Genomic DNA, 19,840 nt, shown 5'->3' on the forward strand with positions numbered 1-19,840 from the left:
AACAAATAAAAAAAAGAACAAAAACAGCTAACCTACAATAACAGACTTAATACATGTAAATTGGAAGACTTAATTTATTAATGGATCCACATCCATGAGCAAATAGTAAATTTGTACTAGTTAGTTTTTATATATAACTATATAAGCAAAGTACTAGATGATGATCACCATAGTTATTGCAGTGTATCCTAAGAAAATACAGCAAATGTGTCAGAAATTCAACCAGTCATTGTTTTCAGAACCTGTCTGGAGCTAAAGGGGTGAATGACTGAAAACTGATCATTTATCATTATTGACCATCAGAGAAAATGTTGCTCTCTTCCATACTTTTAATGTTGCTCAAATGAGGCTAGACTGCTGTAAGTGTACACATGTCTTACACACCGATGTTCATAAAGACGATTATGAAGTCTCTTTTAAACCCTCCGCAGCTGCTTCAACACATGCTGAAGACAAAAAACAAGCCTAAACCAGCACAATGCAGAGGACGGTTTTAAACGTGGGGCTGGGTGATTTCAAAGGATATCTTGTGTGAGTGTGTTTGTGTGGGACTGATACGCAGATTGTAGTGAACTTGTACTATAGGTTGATTCTGGTGGTGGTGGTGTGGTAGGTAGCCACCGGCTCTGGTAGTCCAGAGAGCCACAGATGCTCCACTGTTTGTGTGTTGACTCTCTGTAATTTGTTTGCTCTAATTTGTTTTGCTGTGCCAAGGGAGTTCCGATTTTAATTTTGCTCTGTGTGTGTTTACCCCTCTTTGTGGATCGCTGATCTGTTAAGCACAGAGCGAGGGAGAGACAGTCAGTGCGGAGGGTGGGCTGTTCGCAGAGCCAAATTAAAAAAGGAGCAGTGCAGATTGTTTTAAGCTCTGGCAGCCCCTTCAGGCCCAAAGGCCTTGCTCGCAGCCTGCACCTGCTCCGTCCCCGGGGAACTTGGTTCCTGATCCGTGGCCCTAGCTTCTCCTCCCCGGGCCCCTAGCCCAGCCGCCTCATCCCCTCCTTTTCTCTCCACTCCGCTCTGACTTCTTGCTTTCTTTCTCTCTCTCCTCTCCTTCTACCCCTGTCTTTTCCAATTCTTCCCCTCCAAAAAAAACTCCTGATGCTCCTTTTCTCTTTCCTCCAGTGACTTCCCTTTATCCCTTCACTCCTCAGTCCTGGCCTCTTCACCTCTTCTCTCCTCTCCACCACCTGCTCCTCTAGTTCGTTCTCATTCCTCCTTTCCCTTTACTTGCTCCTGGTTACTTCCTCTTCGCCCTGGTTCAACTCTCTCTTTTCACCTAATGATCTTTTTTTTCCTCCTCCTGCTCCTGCTCCTCTCCTCTCGTCTTGCCTACAGAGTCATGGCACACTCTTAATCAGCCCCCCTCTGCACATGAGTGATTGTGGCTGGTTTAGCATGATTGAAAACACACCACCACATGCACGATATGCAGTTAGGGATACGACAGCACAGTGTGCGTGTCAATAAAGCTGCGTCATGACTTCGGCCCCTTTCCGTTAAGCTGAGATGCACAAGCAGAGTGAACACGAAACCAGGGTGTGGTTAAAATTGTCACAGCTAGTCTTTATTGAAATCATCCAGTCACTCCAGCTTGTATGACTGCCACAGGTAGTTTGATCAGTCAGTCAAGTCTACATACAGTATGATACACTTTGTCACACATACAATATTTACATTACACCAGCAGCAAACGCTATGACGTGGTTCCAATAACAAGACATCTAGTTTTAATATGGCTTGATTAATGCAGTCCAACTGTACTGTAATATCATGCCCAGACTGGATGAAGCGACTGAGAAGCACACAACCAAGACTGGTGCGGATCAGGTCGGAATGCAAACCACAGGTTGACATGATTGAAGAAGGTTGTTTCTACAACCTGAGTCTCAGTTCATCTCTGGCCTTTGGGCAGCTACCTAGGATTGTTCCCCAAAACAATAAAAAAACAAAACATAAAAGTCATCTCCTCAGATGATACATAGACATGCAGACAGTTTTGGTTTTCCCTGGCCAGGTTTTGAGATATCCACTTTTACTTCATAAGGATGGAAATGGATGGATTTTTTCCCCCTTATTTAAAGTGAACTGCCACTCTCACTTCCACTTCATAGTTTTAAAAATAAACCTTAGGTATCTTCTACAGTGCCTCCCTCAGTCCGGCCTCTGTCTGAAACAAGCTCTTTTACCTCTCATACATTAAAAACAAATTTCTTCTGATTGGGTGCCTCTCACAAACAACAGGTTTGAACAGCTGGTGGGTCGGCTTCTGTTCCCACTGCCAAAGCTATTAGGGATAACCCCTCATTGATCGCAGTGAGAGCCAAGAGTGGAAAAAATGTCTAAAACGGAGCATTAAGAGCAGTCTGAACCCTGAGCTTTGGCTCACAGAGATTACCAACATAAACTCATTATTAGAAAGGTGGACATGTTTAATATTAATCCAGTAAGCTAACAATATATTATATATATATATCTCTATACACTTGCTCATTAGAGAGATTTAGAGCATTGTTGTTCAATTGGCATTCCTGGCTGTCTGATATAACTACAGTACTCACTCAAATTTATCAGTGGTTTGGTCTCCAGCTTCTGAAGGAAATTTTAGCTCTTTACTTGCTAAATAAGCTCAATTATGATCACCAGCAAGTTGCTGTCATTATTAGTGTCATATGGTGCTAAGCAGTTTGTCTAGAGCTAAAAAGCTGCCAGCTGCTTCTTAGAATGACACTAATGAGAGCAGTGAGACTTAACAAAAAGCAGCCTGCGCGACCAAAACAATCACCGGAGAGGTGCTGTGCCTCTTTGTAGATCTGAGGGAAAAATGCAACACGACTCTGTTTGCATTAGAAAAATAAATGGATCCTTTTCTGGAAAAAAAAAGAAAAAAAAAAAGAAGAAGTTACCAACAGCTTTAAATAATTCTGCAGAAATGTCTGATAGTTGCTCAAAAAAACTTTTTTTGGTGACAGGTAAAATATGTTCAAAAATGTTTCGAAAACATGCAAAAATCAAAGGTCATCTTATTAGCTTTAATATTTAATTTGAATGATTTACAAGTCAATTGATTTTTGTGACAGACATCTGAAGGCTGGGTTCACACTCCAAGGCCCTATGCAGAAATTCTGGTTTAATCCTCCGATGAGTTTGTTTGGCACTTTTTTTTTTTGCATTCCTCTCTTAGCCAATATCAGAAAAACAGTGAGACGCATGTGTAACAGCGTCCCGTGCATCGTACTTTTACACAGAAGCGACAAGAGGCCGAAAAAATGCGTTTACCGGTTCACTTTTAAGTTGATGTGCAGAAGTGGCCGGCTAATCAGAGAGGACGAAGAGAAAGATCGTGGCTTTTTGTGGTACAGTAACTCCTAGCTTCATATTGAGGCGTGGAGGCAGTGTTGGAGCCCGGAGTGGTTGGATTCTGATTTTCACTGAATAAAAAACTCTGTATTTCAGGGCTCCATATGAAAGAATTGAAAAAAAGAAAGCAGATTTCTGTGATTTGTGCTTTTGTGAAGAAACACGAGTGGTATTTAAGCAAAGGAATCTGATTTGGGCCCTTTTTTTGCCAGCACGTGAATATAACCTATGAAACCTGTTTGCACTGTAAGATTCTAGGCTAATAAGTGTTTAAGTTAACCATCTCATATTTTGTTCATTTACTTTTTATTTATTCCTCTTTCTGTGAAATAAAAACTAATGAATCTGGCAACTCTGACCATCTATCCAGCCAGCTGAATGAAGATTTTTTTTTTAATTTTTCCAGGAATTAAAATGAAACTCCATTAATCTCGTGGAGCGAAATAAGAAAAGAGACTCCGAGCCTGGAGAATTCAAAACAAAACTATCTGCACGGTTTAGTGCCACTCGTGAGGAGAAAAAAAAAAGTTTATAATCAGGGTTTGTAGACCCTTTAATGCAAGTCACACTTACTTTTTATGTACCATAGTCAGTTTTTAAAAGCCATCACATTTTCATTACGAGCACTTCCAGCGAGCTATAGTCGCTTCCTTTTCATTTGGTATTCTGACTCAGTCCGGTCTGCAAACACTTTATCAGCTGCTTCACTGATGACATTCACACCCGGTAACATTCGCATATGCGCAGCCGACATGAGCAGCACAGTCCACTGCAGCTTGATCTTTATCAGCGTCATTCAGTCTCCATTCTGTGCCTTCACAGCTGACTCCTCCGACTGAAATGAGGTGAAAATTAAATTTCCACTAGTGCAAATTAAGATCTCTCTTTGAGAGCAATAAGAAAAAGAAATAACATTAAATATATGTATATATTTAACAAAAAATAAATTATTGTAGAAAGAATAATATCAAGTGGCACTGATAATAAATTATATCATAACAAAAAAATGTCGCAAAGGAGTTTCACCCATTTGTCTCAATGTTCTGAGCGCTGAGGGTGAGTTGTTGCTGCGCTAAGTTGTAGGATGCAGTATCTTTCTCTCTCTCTCTCTCTCTCACTCTCTCACACACACACACACACACACACACACACACACACACACACACACACACGGGAGATTTAGCAAAGAAGTGGACATTTCTTGTGTTAAATGTACTGCACGTCCTTAGTCTGGAGTGACCTTGATGTAGAAGGCAACAGGCGGACTGCTGACTCCATCTAGTGGTCAAATACAAGAACTGCAGCTCTTCGATAAGACCACAAGAAGTTTGGAAGAAACTACAAAAAAACAAACAAAAAAAAAAAAAAAAGACCCGACAACAACAACACCCCCCCCCAACTCTCCAAGTTCAACAATAACAAAGTGCAGGCAGATAATTACTTACTGGGCAGAAAATAGGATGAAGCTTGCAGAAGAAATAGGCACAAACCTTACCTCCTGATTTCTGTTCAACAGGCCTATACAGTAAGTGTATCTGGGCTTTTAGACAAAATGATTGAATTACTTTTTTTCACCACGTACAGAAGCATGAGGGAGCATGAGGAAAATGACTTTAGGGTCAACTTAATGCACGGACCGATGCTCAATGTCATCTGTGTTTACTCCTCAGCACACGGATGGCTAACAGCAGAGACATGGCAGCTGTTCCTTTTTCAATCTCCACCTGTTTCAGTGGTTTTGTGCGTTATGACACACGGCAGAGTGGTGATTAGTTGCATCATTTCATAGCAAGTGAAGTGCCACCTGTCATGTCTGTAGCACTCTTCTGTTGCCAACGCGCTCTTCATGAGATGGTTCCTTTGTGTGTTAACCTTTCGCGCTAGCTTCTGCATCTTAGGATGAGACAAATAAGGCAAAGAGGAACTGTCACAGGGACAGTTCTGACGTTACGGGAGGGAACTGACTGTACAGTTGCATGTTTTGCAAGGTTTATTTTGCATCGTCCGCATACAAACGCCCAGTCTGCCCATTGGGAAGTTGTAACATGCTGGGCATTACAGGTGGAGGAGCTGGAATAGTTCTTTCAGCTGTGTGCGAGCTGCTGCTTGGACACATCGTTCCAGCCAGATTTATTTAAGCAAAACCACACAGCAGCCTGTAGCACCGACTGTTCTAGCCTTCGGTCAGTCTCAGTCTGCCTAGGTCAAACTTCCAGGTCTGGCATTGACTCCTCTTTAAACTGAGCATCATTGTCAGACCCTGTGCCCACGTCCGAATCAAATAGTGAGCGGTCAGAGTCGGGGGAATGTGTGTGCGTGCGTCCGGCTGAGTGGCTGCTGCCATCGCTGTCGTCCAGCGTGTCAGTCCTGGAGAAGAGGCCGAAGTCCAGCAGGCCCGTGGGGGTGCCCCCGCTGCTGCTCTCGCTGTCTCCGTCGTAGTAAAAATCCTCCACCTCAACAAACCACTCGGGCCAGAACCTCCTCCGCATCCGCTCGCAGAACATGGCCAAGTTGATCAGCTCTCCTGTGGAGACATGTAAATCTTTTTGAAGACAGAGAAGAAACCAGCAGGTGGTATCACAGGTGCTTACTGCCTTTGTTAGTCTTTTCTTGTGTCCGGTTTTCTTCCCACAATCACCTTGATCACAAATTATGGATTAAAACACAGAATCAAGCTCTGATGCTGTTCTCTGAAAAGATAAAAAGACTTCAGTGTTCCCTGTGTGAGACTTTAAAGCTGCTCTCTGAGCTTGTGTAAGCAGCACTGCACTGCAGCAGAACAGCACTGCCATCTAGTGGACTACACATAAAAATGCACCAGTGAAAACATCTCACAAGTATGCTTAAATTTTGCAAGGACAAGGTAATATACAAAAACTTGTGATAAAATACAGCATGTATGTGTTGATTTGCAATTACTGAATAGATCCTCTGACCTTTGATAAGTTGCTCTGGTCGTGTTCCAGGTAAAGTCCACATGGCTTGAGCTAGATGCCCAAACACTGTAGCATCTAATGTTGACATCTTAGACCCCATGAAGTATTTCTTATCTCCTGCAAGACAGAAAACAAACAGCAATTTCAAGCAACGATAAAGGGAATATACGAGAACTTCCACAGCACTGTGCAGCTAAAGATGGTTAAATTAAAACTATTAGTAACATTAATAAGCAGCGATGAAGCAACAAGTTGGCCAGCTGATACTGTCCCTGTTCACCAGTACTGGCATGTTGGCTGTTAGTAATCTGCTGTGGCATGTTAATGCAGAGCTGAGAAGACTTTAAAACAAATCAGTTTTTACAGTGATGATTTACCTGCTGCAAATCAATAACAGAAACAAAGTAACCAAACACACACACACACAGACACATAATAGATATCAAAAACCAAATTAAAGTACTCCTTTTTCAACTCTGCAACTCATTCCATCTGTGTTGTTGAAAGCTTTCTTGCTACAGATGATTTTCATTCCACTTGTACTGGCAACAGTTTTCGCTTTACTTTGAGCTTTTTTGATGCACTAACTGACTTCATGAACTACCTTTAGCTCACTTTTTGAGATGTTTATCATTAAGACCTTTGCACACTGAGTGTGCTGGGAAAAAAATGTTATATTCCGAATTCTTGGGATATGAGCTGGTCATGTAATGTTTATACATATAGGATGTCAGTGGGGCAGTTTAAGCTCTTGTTAGCAGAGTCAGTATCACATCTGAGGAGACAGAAATCATTTCAAAGAGCCAGAGCAGTGTCTAGCTGTGTGCCTGAGGTAAAATAGTATTATTTTACCATTTCAATATCCATCTTAATGTATGAAATATCAGTACAAATTTGATGCATCAGGTGTGTGAACGGCTTTATTTTAAGATTACAATACAAAATGATCTATCACTAGCACTAAATCTTAGTTCACGGTTATTTTTGGATACTTTTCCCCCCACCTAAACACATTTCACCGAGCACATTTTGAACTGCTGCAGAGAGTGCTAACACTGACTAGAAAGACAGAGCATATTTCTCCCATACTGCCTTCTCTTCATCGGTTATTATTCATCTCTGCCTGTCTTCCACAGTGTGTCTTTTGTCTCGTCTCCCTCCCCTCACCCCCAACTTGTCCTGGTTCTGCTGGATGTTTTTTTCCCCCCCAACTCTGCCAAGTGCTTGCTCATAGGGGGTTGTCTGATTGTTGGGGTTTTCTCTTTATTATCGTTGGGTCTTTACTTTAATATAAAACGCCTTGAAACTTGTCATTTAGTGCTATATAAATAAAACTGAAATGAACTTCTTTTTACTTTTGTTTTTAAATTTGTTCAATTTATTCATACATTTTTCAAATAAGTGGAAATACTCTGTGATCTTTGAGTACCCCAGGCAGCTGCTGACATCTCTCCTGGTTGGGAATCCCTGCTCTTATACACATCATCATCAATGACATTAGAGATGTTTTTAATGTAACCTGTAAACACTTCCAGTAATGCAGAGGGAAACCAAAACACTACAGGAAGGCAGGTTAATGAAAGGTTGCTAAGTATTTGTGTGCTTTTCTTGCCCTTCAGAGAGCAAACTTCAAAGTAAACTAATTTCATTTTGAAGTTGGGAAATCAGCTCTTCTGGTTAAAATGCCAGATTTTAGATGAACACTTCTGGTATTTGTGTGTAACAAACATTAAAAGACGGAAGCCAGATGGTTGTGGAGTGTACCAATGTTTTCACTCGGGAATGACTTTTCCATTTTATACAAGCTGTTGTTCGCTGTAATGACACAAGCAGATCGATGCAAAGCACTATTCTAAACACACTTATATTGCATCCCTCCAGCTAACATCCAGAACGTTCTCTGTTTTCATTTATTACTGTCTGTACCTCAATAAAATTCAAGTGCAAAAATGCAGATAAATGACATTTTGTTCTGATAAATATAAACCAATTAAGAGGAGCTTGTGAATATTTTGAGAAATATCAGCTCACAGTAACAAATTCATGTATTTTCATTGCAGCCAATGGAAAAAAGAAATAACACTAGCTCCATTATCAGCTTGCATAACAGCATTAGCGTATCGCTCTATAACCACAGTCCTGATGAGGTTAGTCTTAGTTCTACTGAACAGGCGTCCGTACCCAGTAGAGTGGCCAGTGTCCTCATGTCCTTCTCCATCAGTGTGTAGACCTCCTCCTTGGAGAAGCGTCCGATGCCGTGGCCGTACATCTCCCGCCGCACCATGCCACCATTCAGGTGGCTAAGCATCCATTTCAGCGTGTCACTCAGAGGCCCACTCATCGCCAGCAGCTTCTGTGTTTCCTCCAGGTTATCCACCCACTGGCAGTAGGCTATTGTCCTGAAGGAAAACACAATGTAGACAACACTGTGTTACGATTACACTGGCTGGCAAAAAGCTACTCCTCTAAATCAAAAGTGAGCCTCAGCTACACCTACAGTCTGTCAGTTTCTTACACTCTTCCTGTACTTACTTAGCTCAAGATCAAAAAGTATTCCAAATGTTGGTCTAAAATCATCGTGGTCTTTTCAAAAAAGAACAAACCGCATTTGAAACTGAGTCTTTGAGCCATCAGTTCATTTGTATCATTTATAGTTGAACATACAAAATGATTTCTACACAGCCAAAAAACCTTATCCCACTCAGCATGCAATTCATGTACCAAGAACATGCTAGAAGGTATAACACCATCAATATTAGCACACATATTTAAACATAAAATTATCACATACAAAAGGTTAGGGATATAACAGTTCTCCAAAAGCATGTTTTTGTTCATACTGCTGTTTTTAAAGGAGATAAATAAAGCAAAAACAAGGAAAAACAGCTTTAATGCCTTAATGCTTAAATCTTATTTAGTTAGTTCAGTGACTGCGTGTCTGTGTTCACTTTGGCATTTTCACCCCTGCTTTGCAGAAACATTGTCATGTTGTGTTGTATTAAAGATCTGTAAATCATTAGATCCGTTTCAAGTAAAACCAAAAACTACACTAATACAAGAAAGAAGAGCCATGTTTATTCATCTCTCCAGTCTAGTGCTGTATTTTTAAAACTGAATATGGTGGCAAACCAGAATTTTACAAAGGACCAACAGTAATATTTTACTCTATGATGCTGAGTCAAAGTGAATTAGAGTGGGATTCCAATAAAAGTGTTTAATGAAAGGTCCAGCCACTGCATCGTAAAGCTTTATGTCTAATGACAATTAGCCTCAACTTAATCAATAAAAGTGCTCCACCCATTCACTTGCTGCCAGAACACAACATCGTATATTCAGCCCTTCAAACTGTCGGCCTGAGGGTTGAAAGAAATGCCTGGAATCCGTTCCTGCTGCTCGTGATAAAATATAGACGCCTACTGCTGCAAAGCACCGGCAACTTACAGTTACTCATGAAAAGAAAGCAATGCTGCAGAAATGGCAGCATATAGTGTATCTCTATATTGAGATTTTTCTCACACTGTGGTCCAACAAATCCTGTTTATTTACAAGCAAACAAACCCAACTCAAACCCTCAAAATCCCTTGTGAAACCACCAAAGGACAAATGTTTCACATGAATTCACTCCATAAAACAAAGACAATGAAAACAGCAACTCTGGTATTTCATACATTTGTTGCTTCTGTTCTGCATAAGTTGTCTGTGTATCCAGATACTATGATTAAGCTGTTACATTCTTACACACTTGGACTTTTCACACTGTAGGACTTTTTTTTCTTTCTGTTTATGATCTGAAAAAGTCTGAAGAAGTGAAGAAGTTGGGCTTGGTGCTTTTTTCTTTGGCTCAACAACAGAACTCAATGACAGCCAAGCTGTTTGTTGATAATAGTATAAGTGCAGGGGAGACCTACATGTTTCTACCTACATGGGTTAGAGCTTTTACCCCTCAGTTCATCTAAAGGCCAGTGCCTGGCCTCTGTCATTTTTCTGCTGTATGTGACTGGTTGCTCAATAGAAACTGAATTAAAGAATCTGGGTTATATTAATTTTCAGAGTGGGGACTATCCATTGGCCAAATGCTACTTCCTGTTATATTATCTGATGTCCAAAGTGTCTGTATTCTTTAAACAAACAAACAAACAAACAAACAAACAAACAAACAAACAAACAAACAAACAAACCAGAAGAGGAGCAAGCATAAATAGAGTATTTTTAATCCCCAGGTAATTTCAAATGCAACCTTTGCAAATGTTTCTGTGCAGTTCGCCACAAACTGCATTTTCAAGATAAAGCTGCAGTTGCAGTATTTCCCAGGGAGAGAAAAAAATGCTAATGTGTGATCCTGACAGATGGAGAAGGATGCAAGAAAGAGAGGAAGATGGATGGATGAAGGATGACTGTTTTCAAAAGTTCTGGCTGCTCAATACAAGAAAGTTTCCATACAGGAAATTTAAATCTTACATGTAATGCCCTCATTGATTTTAGAGTTTTATAATCAGATACATGTCTGATGCTGTACTAAATTACATTTTTTGAAACCTCTTGTCAAACAAACAGTGTTATTCAAGGGTTGCATGGGAATACCTGGCGGTTTAGTGCAGGCTAAACAGTACATCGGACTGGTTACACCGAGGGTGGCAGGGATCATTTTGGTAATGATGGTAATGATGCTGATTAGATTCACTCTGTGAACTATGGCTTTTATACTAGCTTTATAGTGTCTAGGAGTTGGGGCCATTTAGCCATAAAGCTTATGAAACATCTACTTATACAGTATTTTAGTGAACTTTGCTGGCTAAATCCACAAAGAGCAGTGAATATCAGAGCAGCAGCCCAAGTCAGCCAATCACAGCCTGCACACAAAGAAAAGTCCAATGGAGCTCACGAAACAAATCATTTTACTGCGTGACTTATTTCTAACTCATTCTTTTCACCATAGATGTGTTACAGCCCATCTTAGAGTTCCTCCTCCTGCCGAATCCCCCTTTAATCCGCGGTTATACCTGCTGTGTTTGCAAACAGTTGGACATTTAAATATCCAGCATAAGGTTAATCTCAATTTAAAGTTGTATTTATGCCCAGTTTTACTCTTGAAATTCCTCTTTGACATTCACTGGATCACAGCTGCTAACACTAGTTGTCTGTGTATGTCTACTTTAAAGTATAGTTGAGTGATCCTTTTCTGGTATTACAGAGTTATTAACAGATTTGTATTTTTAAAAAGCACAGCAAAATAAATGAGTATATAATAGTAAAGCTAGCTTTGAGAACATTTTCTGCTCTATAACCATGCCACTATGAATCAGGAAGGCAACTCTCTGTGTGCACGATCTAACCAAATCTATCTCTAGGCTGTGTCTCAGTACACAAAGAGCAGCACGCTGTCATGCTGCCCTTCCCTGAAATAAATAATTCACTCAATAGGTCTATATGTGGGTCCAAACTTGGTGCAGGGTGCATGGACAAGCAGAGGAAGAGGAGCAGGGAGGTGACACAAGGAGACAAGACGGGAGGGAGCGTGAATGTAGATTACATGAATGACCTCTGCTGCTTTTTGAGAAATGGAGCAGATTCAGTTTATAACACAAAGCCAGCAAATTGTTCCATCCGTTGTTCCTTTTTTATAAGTGAACTAAAACCAATGAGTAGTTCAAATTGTGTTCTAAAATTATTATATAGAGAGCAATAGGCCATACCACATGGATCAAACCGAGTTAGTGTGTGTATGTGCGTGCGCCTTTGTGAGGGGGATGGATAGAGAAAGAGAGATAGAGCTTTTAGGTAATGGAAAACACTCCTCTCGGTGTAGATGGAGTGTGGAAAACGATTTCCTAGCAGCATGTCTCTCCCCCAGTGATCCTGGAGTGACTCACTGCTGCGAAGGATGGCAGATATCACAGCCTGGGCTGAAAAGCTGCACAAACAATGCACAAATAATCTTACTTTTTTGTTTTTAGAATAAATCTGCAGTGCGTCTTTTTTTTTTTCTTGCTGCTAAAATAAATTGGACCTTTTTTCCCGGGAGGATCCGTGTAGGTGGTTCCTCATATGGTTTAGCACTGAGCACATTAAAGTGTGCATTTAAATATGAATGCATACACACAAAATTACATAATCAACTCAGCACCACATAATTTCACCCCTCAAGTGCAATAATTAAATCAAACTGTAGAAACAGAGAACTGCTTTTGGTCTTTAAAATGATCTGACAGTGGCTTTTCCATTTAAAGTGCCTGAAGTCTTAGCTCTTAAAAGCCTTTCAAAGGCACAGCTAAAGCACTGTATACCTATACGACTTACTTACCAGTAGAGGTGTTCCTCAACCATTTTGGTGACAGCGCGGGACACAGCTATCTCCTGTGGGGTGAGGTTCTTGTTGAGGTTCACACCCAGCTTCTCCTCCAGGAAGTCCACTATAAACTCTGACCCCGACACCTGTTCGTGGTTGTACTCGATCCAGGGCATCTTACCTTGCGGAGATAGCCTGCCATCAAAGTAGTTCTGCAAAGGGAAACAACTTTGCACATGAATTTCCTGGGCTGTGTGTACATTTTATTAACAAAACAAAGAGACTGTAGACCTATGTGAAAATGGAGACTTATTTGTGGCATGAAACTACACAATCATTGACTAACAAGCTGTAAATCACAAGTCATCATCCATAATAAGCATGTGGTTTCAAAGTCAGACCCAGTCTTCCTCATTGCATCCATTTTTTGCAACCAAGATGGTCATTAACAACTAAAATCTTAAGATCTTCAACTCCGTCACGTCCAACAGCTTTCATTGTTTTTGTCCTTATATGGAAGCTGTTGACAAATGGGACCCCATTTCTAAGCTGCCATTAGCTTGTGCTACCCAGTGTTGATGCTGATGGAAGAGAGACATTAAGGCTGTGCAACAGAAGTAGCTATTAATGGCTGAAGAGAAAAACAACTTCAACTCTTCAGAGGCAGAAACACCCCCCTCCCCTCTCTGTTATCACCTGGTAGGGCAGATCCGCCATCCGCAGATACGTCTCTATTTTGAGGCAGAAGGGCGAGAGGCTGGGCACACCATTCTTTGGCCTGGAAAACTGATGGAGGATGATGGCGTCTTTGGAGTCCAACTCCTGCTCCTTCCTACATAGAAACCAAAGGTGGGGGAAACTCAATGAATAAATGTTGTACCTGTAAACGTTATACCTCTTTAAAGACCATTCTTAAACTCGCTAACATTGTCTCATTTTGTACATTTTGTGCCAGTGTTAACGTTAACAGCATACTTTCATCTATTCTGTGTGGATGAAAGTATGCTTTGGTGTCTCGAGCCTTTCCAACTATGCATAGATACCAAGAGGAAAAACTGCCTAAAAATGTTTCATTTTAACCCAGCGAAGCCAAAATCAACCGGTTTTTCCACCTGTTTTCAGGGTCAATTGGTGCAGTGGGGCCAGTGAGATAAAACCAAACGTAACTCAGCATCTGGACAGAAAACAGGACTTTGAGTTCAGCTTCAGGCTCTGGCCAACCTCCCTGTGAGGAGTAGGTCACACCTGCAGTTTCTTTCTAGCACGGTGACACACTATTCGTGCCGAGTTCTGTTTTCTTTGCAAGTTTAAAAAAAAAAAATTATTATGTTAAACAATTCCAATGAATCCCAATCCAACTTTATTTATAGAGCACTTCAGAAAAACAACACAGCTGACCAAAGTGCTTTCCTGTTAAAAGACAACATCAAGATTTAAACAAACATATTAAACAAAAAGGAAAAAAATTATATAAATCACAGTAAAACATGGAAAACTATAAATAAAATAAACAATAACATATACAAGAAATAAAACTAACAATAAATGAAAATAAGTATTAAAAGGAACCAAAAAAACAACACTTTCTTTATTCACACTGAGGTCACTAACTTTTACATAATGAGTCTGTACTTCAAGTGACTTTAAGTGTTTTGAGATATACTGGCATCACTAGCTGTTATTATACTCCATTAAAACTCTTTAAGTGATTGTCAAGACTAGAAATTTTATTTCCACTTTGATAGATCGTTCTGTGAAACAAGGAGCAGCTGAGCTACCTAAGGCTTAAAATCCACAAAGTTGTATTTACACTGCTCCACTGTATTAGCCGAGGGGTATTAAGAGTTTCAGTTATAAGTCAGAATATTGACTAAATGAGTCATCTCTCCTCCCACTGTACTGTAGGCCTGCTGTCTAAAGACACTTAAGATAATAATAAGCTAGAATGCAATTGTGCAGGGAGGATGTTGGTGGTATTCCTACACTGCTATTACCGTGCTAAAATTGTAGTTGAGGAGTGTCTCAATGCTATCTAATATGGCAATTAGAGTTAAGACCTTTTTTGCAACCAGAGAAATAAAACTACACCTAACACATCAGCACAGGGAAAAAAAAACTACATCTAATCTGATTTTACTACACCGCTTTCCTAATCACGTTACACATTCATCTGGGCATCTATTTCTATTCCTGAAGAAGCTTTTAGGCATCATCTCAGGTACACACACACACACAGACCCCATCTGCTCCGTTTAGCATCTCTTTTATCACTGACCACTGCTCCCTATATTTGAATAAATTTGTGTAACTGCAAAGCGGTCTGACAACACTTACTCCACTTTTAACCATCCTTTTTTAGAGTTAGGTTTGTGGAAATTATATTATAGATTATGGTTGCTTTTCTTTTGAGTTCTATCCTATTTTACGATCACATTACAACATGATGTCGTTTTTTAATTATTCAGAGGGGGAAAAAAACGTATTTCTGTACATTAAGACAAAAATAAGTAAAATAAATTTTTTTACCCAGGCCACTTTTAGAGTGACAGAAAAAAAATGATAGAGCAATATTTTGCATGGCACTATTGTATCAATAAAGGGACACCAAATATCTATATTTTATTAAATAAATTAAAATACTCTGGAAACACTACAATAAGAGAGCTCATATCATGTAGCACCAGCATTAGATAAGGTTAGCGGAGCAAATTCACATGAAATCAGCTGAACTTTTGCAATATAAAACAACTCAATAAATACATCGTTAAAAAACAAAACAAAACGAAAAACCATCCAATACTGGACACAGTTAGCTTGACGATGCTAAGCAAGCGAATCACTAAGTCACACGAATTCATTTGTAACAACAGATATTTGACTGTGAACAATTTATCACTGTAACACTTGATCACAGTTAATTACCGTATTATCAGAAACTGATTCCATGTAATTGGCAACTTGACCCCATTCCAGGCTGGATGTTATCTAAACAAAAACTAAATACAAATCTGTTTTTACAGGATAGTACAGAGTTTATATTTTATTATATTCTAAAAAATAATATGTTCATTTCTAATTTAATATCAGCAACATGTTTCAAAAACCCCAAGTCAACAAAAGATTGTTTAAAAAAAAAAAAAAAACAACAACACACAGCTGGTTGAGTGTTTCACAACTTATGAGATTAAACTGTCATGGATGCTCCATCCTAAAATATAAAGAAAAGAGCAATCCCTCAATCTACTATCAGTCCATATTTCAGTGCCAGCATCTGTGGTTGTGTGCATTGTGTGCTTTGAGGCAACGTATGCTGCCATCCAAACAAGCCTTTTATTTTCTCTCAGGGAAGGCCTTGCTTATTTTCAGTAAACCACATTCTGCAGAAAATATAAATTCATGCTTGCATGACGACAAATTCTTATTTTTTTCATAACGTTTGTAGTTAGGGCTAAGGCAGGCTAAGGCTGCAGTGGGGACTTCCCATGATGCACTAAACATTTCTACTAATAATAATAATAATGGATTGGATTTATGTAGCGCTTTTCAAGGCACCCAAAGCGCTTTACAATACCACTATTCATTCACTCTCACATTCATACACTGGTGGAGGCAGCTACTAACTACACTCACCTTTTTTCACTCCCCATGTTTTTGTTTTTTTTAAATAAATCTAGTGCATGCCATTAACTTTTGTCTAGTCTCTCCCATAGCTTGTGGTTTGACCTGTTTGCGGCTGAGATCAGAGCAAATATTTTTGATTTTCCTAAACTTTGCTCTGCTGGAGATTCCTTCCTGTTTAAAGGGAGCTCTTCCTCTCTATTGTCACAGTGGTGGCTAGGAGTTGTTGGTTGTGATGCTAAATAAATAAACTTGAGCTGACTGTGGTGCTGAAACCTCGCAGGTCTCCTTGGTAGCTGTCCACAGTTACATGGTGCTGAAAATATTCTAAATCTGCAGAGAAACTGACATCATATTATTACGCCTGATCTACGCATGCCGTCCTTCTTCCATGCACGTTGTGGTGCTTCGTCTCTCAGAGGAACCACTTAAAGAACTTCTCAAAGATCTCTCAGCTGGGAAAAGGAGAACAAAAGCTGACTAGTCGTAGCAGCAGCTCTGCCAACAATACATCACATGGCACGGACAGATGACGCCGGCAGGCTGCGGGGCCAGCCTCAGCGGCCTGCACGTGATTCAGAGTTTCTGCACGAAATGCACGGTTCACGCAGCTTGTGGATCGAGGAGGGGGAGTGAAAGCAGAAACTACCAGGCCACTGTAACAGGATGTTCTTACTTCCTGGCACTGGCCTGGCCGAAAAAAATAAATAATCCGTCCATTCACAGCCAGGCGGTCTGTGCTCTGACAATAGTCCCGTGTTAATCTCTCTTACAGTGACCGCATACTGATCACCAGCTTTCATTGTAGAAAACAACTGTAAATGACGCGGACAGCTGCTGTGTCTCAGCTCATTAAAGGTCAGGCTGATTCCGCAGCGTCCGAGGAGCGCTTCGTTTAGACACGCTCAGGTGCCGATGTGTTCCGCACGGGAACTGGCACACGAGCGGACGCGTGACTCGCTTATTAATTATTTTTTTTAAGTCTCCACCTAGTGTCGTGTCCTTTGAAGGAGAAAACGAGGGACGGCAACCTCAGCAAGAGCCTCTTCCCGCGAGAGCTGCAGAGGAACCACATCCCCATGTACACACTCCTGTATCCATAATGCTTTATGCGGTGTCACTCATCAGTCACTGTCAGCGGGGGTGGGTGCGATCAAAACGTGAGCCCCGGGAGGCAAAAGAAATACTAAACAAACAAACAAACAAACAAACAAACAAACAAACAAACAAACAAACAAACAAAAACCTGGTGGTGATAAAGATGATAAAGAGCTCAGGAATGTTGCGCGTCCCTACCTGATGGCGAGCAGCTCATGCAGTAGGTAGGCTGCAGCAGCCAGCAGGGCCCCCCCGGTGATGTACAGGGTCTTCTTCCACCAGGAGTCCGAGCCCAAAACCGACATGATGCCTCCGTAATCCTGCAGAGGAAAGGCGATGATATAGCCATACAACGACTGCTGCTGCTCGGAGCCGCACAGCCCGATGGGCAGGCTGTGATTCCGCCCCAGTTCAACAACACACGGCCGGGAAGAGGCGAAACCAGCAGCCCAGTACATCCTCTTCCCTCGGTTACAGCCGCCCCGCGTCCTCCCTGCTGCAGTCCCCGTTAGGCTTCATCGAGACCCCCGGCGCTGTGTCTACGGCATGGCGGCGGTGTGGCTAATATTGATCCAGGAAAGCGGAAAAGGTAAATATCTGGAACATCACTCCCTGAGATGAGGCTCGGCAGCCAGCTCGTTTTCCTTCGCAGGATCTGCCCAGCATTATCGCGCGAATAACAATGGCAACACCGCGACTTCCGGTCCCTAATTTCAAAATAAATGTCAGTGTCCACACTGTTACAATTACATTTTTTGCACCTAATATTTTACTTGCAAAATAACATTTTCTGCTCTTAATAACCGTACACAGTGGCTGTTAGTTATTGCTAGTTTTCCATCACATATCATGTGAATGGAATTCTATCGTAAATCTGAACATGATATAAACTAAATTATTCATTTTTGTTCATGAAATGTTTTAATCGTTTAAAAGTAGTCGAATCATTATCTGATTTGTCTGACCAAATAAATAGGTTTAATTTATTATTAGCAAAAACAAATTAAAGTAGCTGGGACCAAAGATTATTTGGCTGTTTTGCTTCCAAATAATGGAAAAAGCTTAAAGCAGGCCCATCATGTATTCCCTTATTTTCTGTTTATATGGCAGATCCCCATCTGACCAAAGTTTCGAGGTACTAATGGGTGCTTCCTTTTTTCTCAAGGGACAGACTAAGATAAACATGAATTAATCTGAACTGTGAATTGTGCAAAGCTACGTCTACATGTTTAGTTCCAGGTTGTTGGGGTTTTTTTTGAGTCTCTCAAAGAGCTTTAGTCAGATACACTTGGTTTGCAAAAAGATGTTGTCCAATCCCCACCATAGAAACGAGAGTTTACAAGAAAGAGAAGCAATTGATCTAATTAAGTTCTGCATAGAGCTGCTAAGAAACTTATGTGATTAACACCTGTAGAACTTAATAACTTTCACAGCACATATTACGTGTAGTGGAGTGTACATTTTGATCATCAGATCAAGGTAAAAAGAGGGCTAGAAACGCAAAAAAGAATTACCCAGTCCTTTTATTTTTGTGGCAAAGTTGGGCAACTTCCGTTGCTGTCTAATCAAATGCCGGTTACTTCATGCAGCCGGCCTATTGTCTTTCTCCGGTGGAGGATCGGAGCCACCCCGCCCTGGCGAGCCCCTGAACGCAGAGACTCACTCACCACCACGAAAACAAACTATTGGCCAACAGCAGCCAAACATGATGATAAGCCCTTCTGCTCCGCTTCTACATTTTAAGCGGCCTCCAACCGACTGACTGCTCCGCTTCAGCTACTACAGACTGCTAATTCTATGGAGTGCAGTGTGTTTGTGCAATCACACTGAAGCACATTACGCAAACGAGAAAAGTAAGACACGGATTGCAAATCCACTATGCCAACTGTGCTGTGACCGCGGTGTGCTGTGGGTATAGACTCTACTTACAGTCTAACTGTATAACTTAGTGGTAAATGCACTAATAGGAAGGAGTACTCACTCTGGAGCAACTTTGGAAGTGGAAGACTTCGTTCATCCTGACGCTTTAATCCAGCAGGTGAGTTCCAGATCTGTTTGTCGAGCATGCCGAGAACAGGATGTAGACAACTCGGACAAAAGAACATCCAGTAGTTACGTGTCCGCCGGTATCATCCTGGTGCCAATTACCTGCCTGCTGCTGTCTGACCCCGTCAGGTCAGTGAAGGAGGGTGAGTGCTTACCGCAGCCATGGCTACGGCAAGTTAAACGCGCGGCCTCGTGGCTCTCGGGAGCGCGCATTACAGCAGGAGCGTGTATTGGTGTTTACTGCTGAACCAGCCTGGGAATATGACACAGCAGGCACTGCTGGAGCAAGGCATTTAGTAAACACACACATAGAGATACTGTCGGCAGATAGAGGAAACGACTTTGACACCAGGAAGCATCTTTATGACACTTTTTGTTTTTTTAAATGGCACTTTTGGCCAGATCGCTCGTGAAAAAGACATTTTTGATGTCAATGACGCTCTTTACCTAGATAAATATAGGATACATAAAAGTCACTTTGCCAAAAACCGACTGTAGC

At 41.0% G+C, this 19,840-nt stretch overlaps 1 protein-coding gene across 2 annotated transcripts; it reads right to left on the reverse strand.

Annotated features, from left to right (window-relative positions):
• Nucleotides 1-1,542: 1,542 nt before the first annotated feature.
• On the reverse strand, nt 1,543-19,530 carry faxcb (failed axon connections homolog, metaxin like GST domain containing b). 2 transcript variants are annotated; one of them, XM_085290837.1, is made up of 7 exons: nt 19,277-19,530; nt 17,494-17,615; nt 13,276-13,411; nt 12,595-12,791; nt 8,475-8,692; nt 6,294-6,410; nt 1,543-5,881 (listed from the first exon to the last, which is right to left on the reverse strand). In XM_085290837.1, exons 1-7 carry the CDS (start codon nt 19,310-19,312, stop codon nt 5,562-5,564), a joined length of 1,146 nt encoding a protein of 381 aa, XP_085146963.1. In that variant the 5' UTR covers nt 19,313-19,530; the 3' UTR covers nt 1,543-5,561. The 2 variants fall into 2 exon arrangements, with proteins under 2 accessions (XP_085146963.1, XP_085146962.1); XM_085290836.1 differs by having other exon boundaries at nt 17,494-18,002.
• Between the last annotated feature and the right edge of the window lie 310 nt (nt 19,531-19,840).

The sequence above is a fragment of the Mchenga conophoros genome, linkage group LG11 (genome assembly GCF_057382185.1).
Source record: "Mchenga conophoros isolate Kocher_MC1m ecotype Shallow Benthic linkage group LG11, M_conophoros_male_GT1.1, whole genome shotgun sequence".
Lineage (NCBI taxonomy): Eukaryota > Metazoa > Chordata > Actinopteri > Cichliformes > Cichlidae > Mchenga > Mchenga conophoros.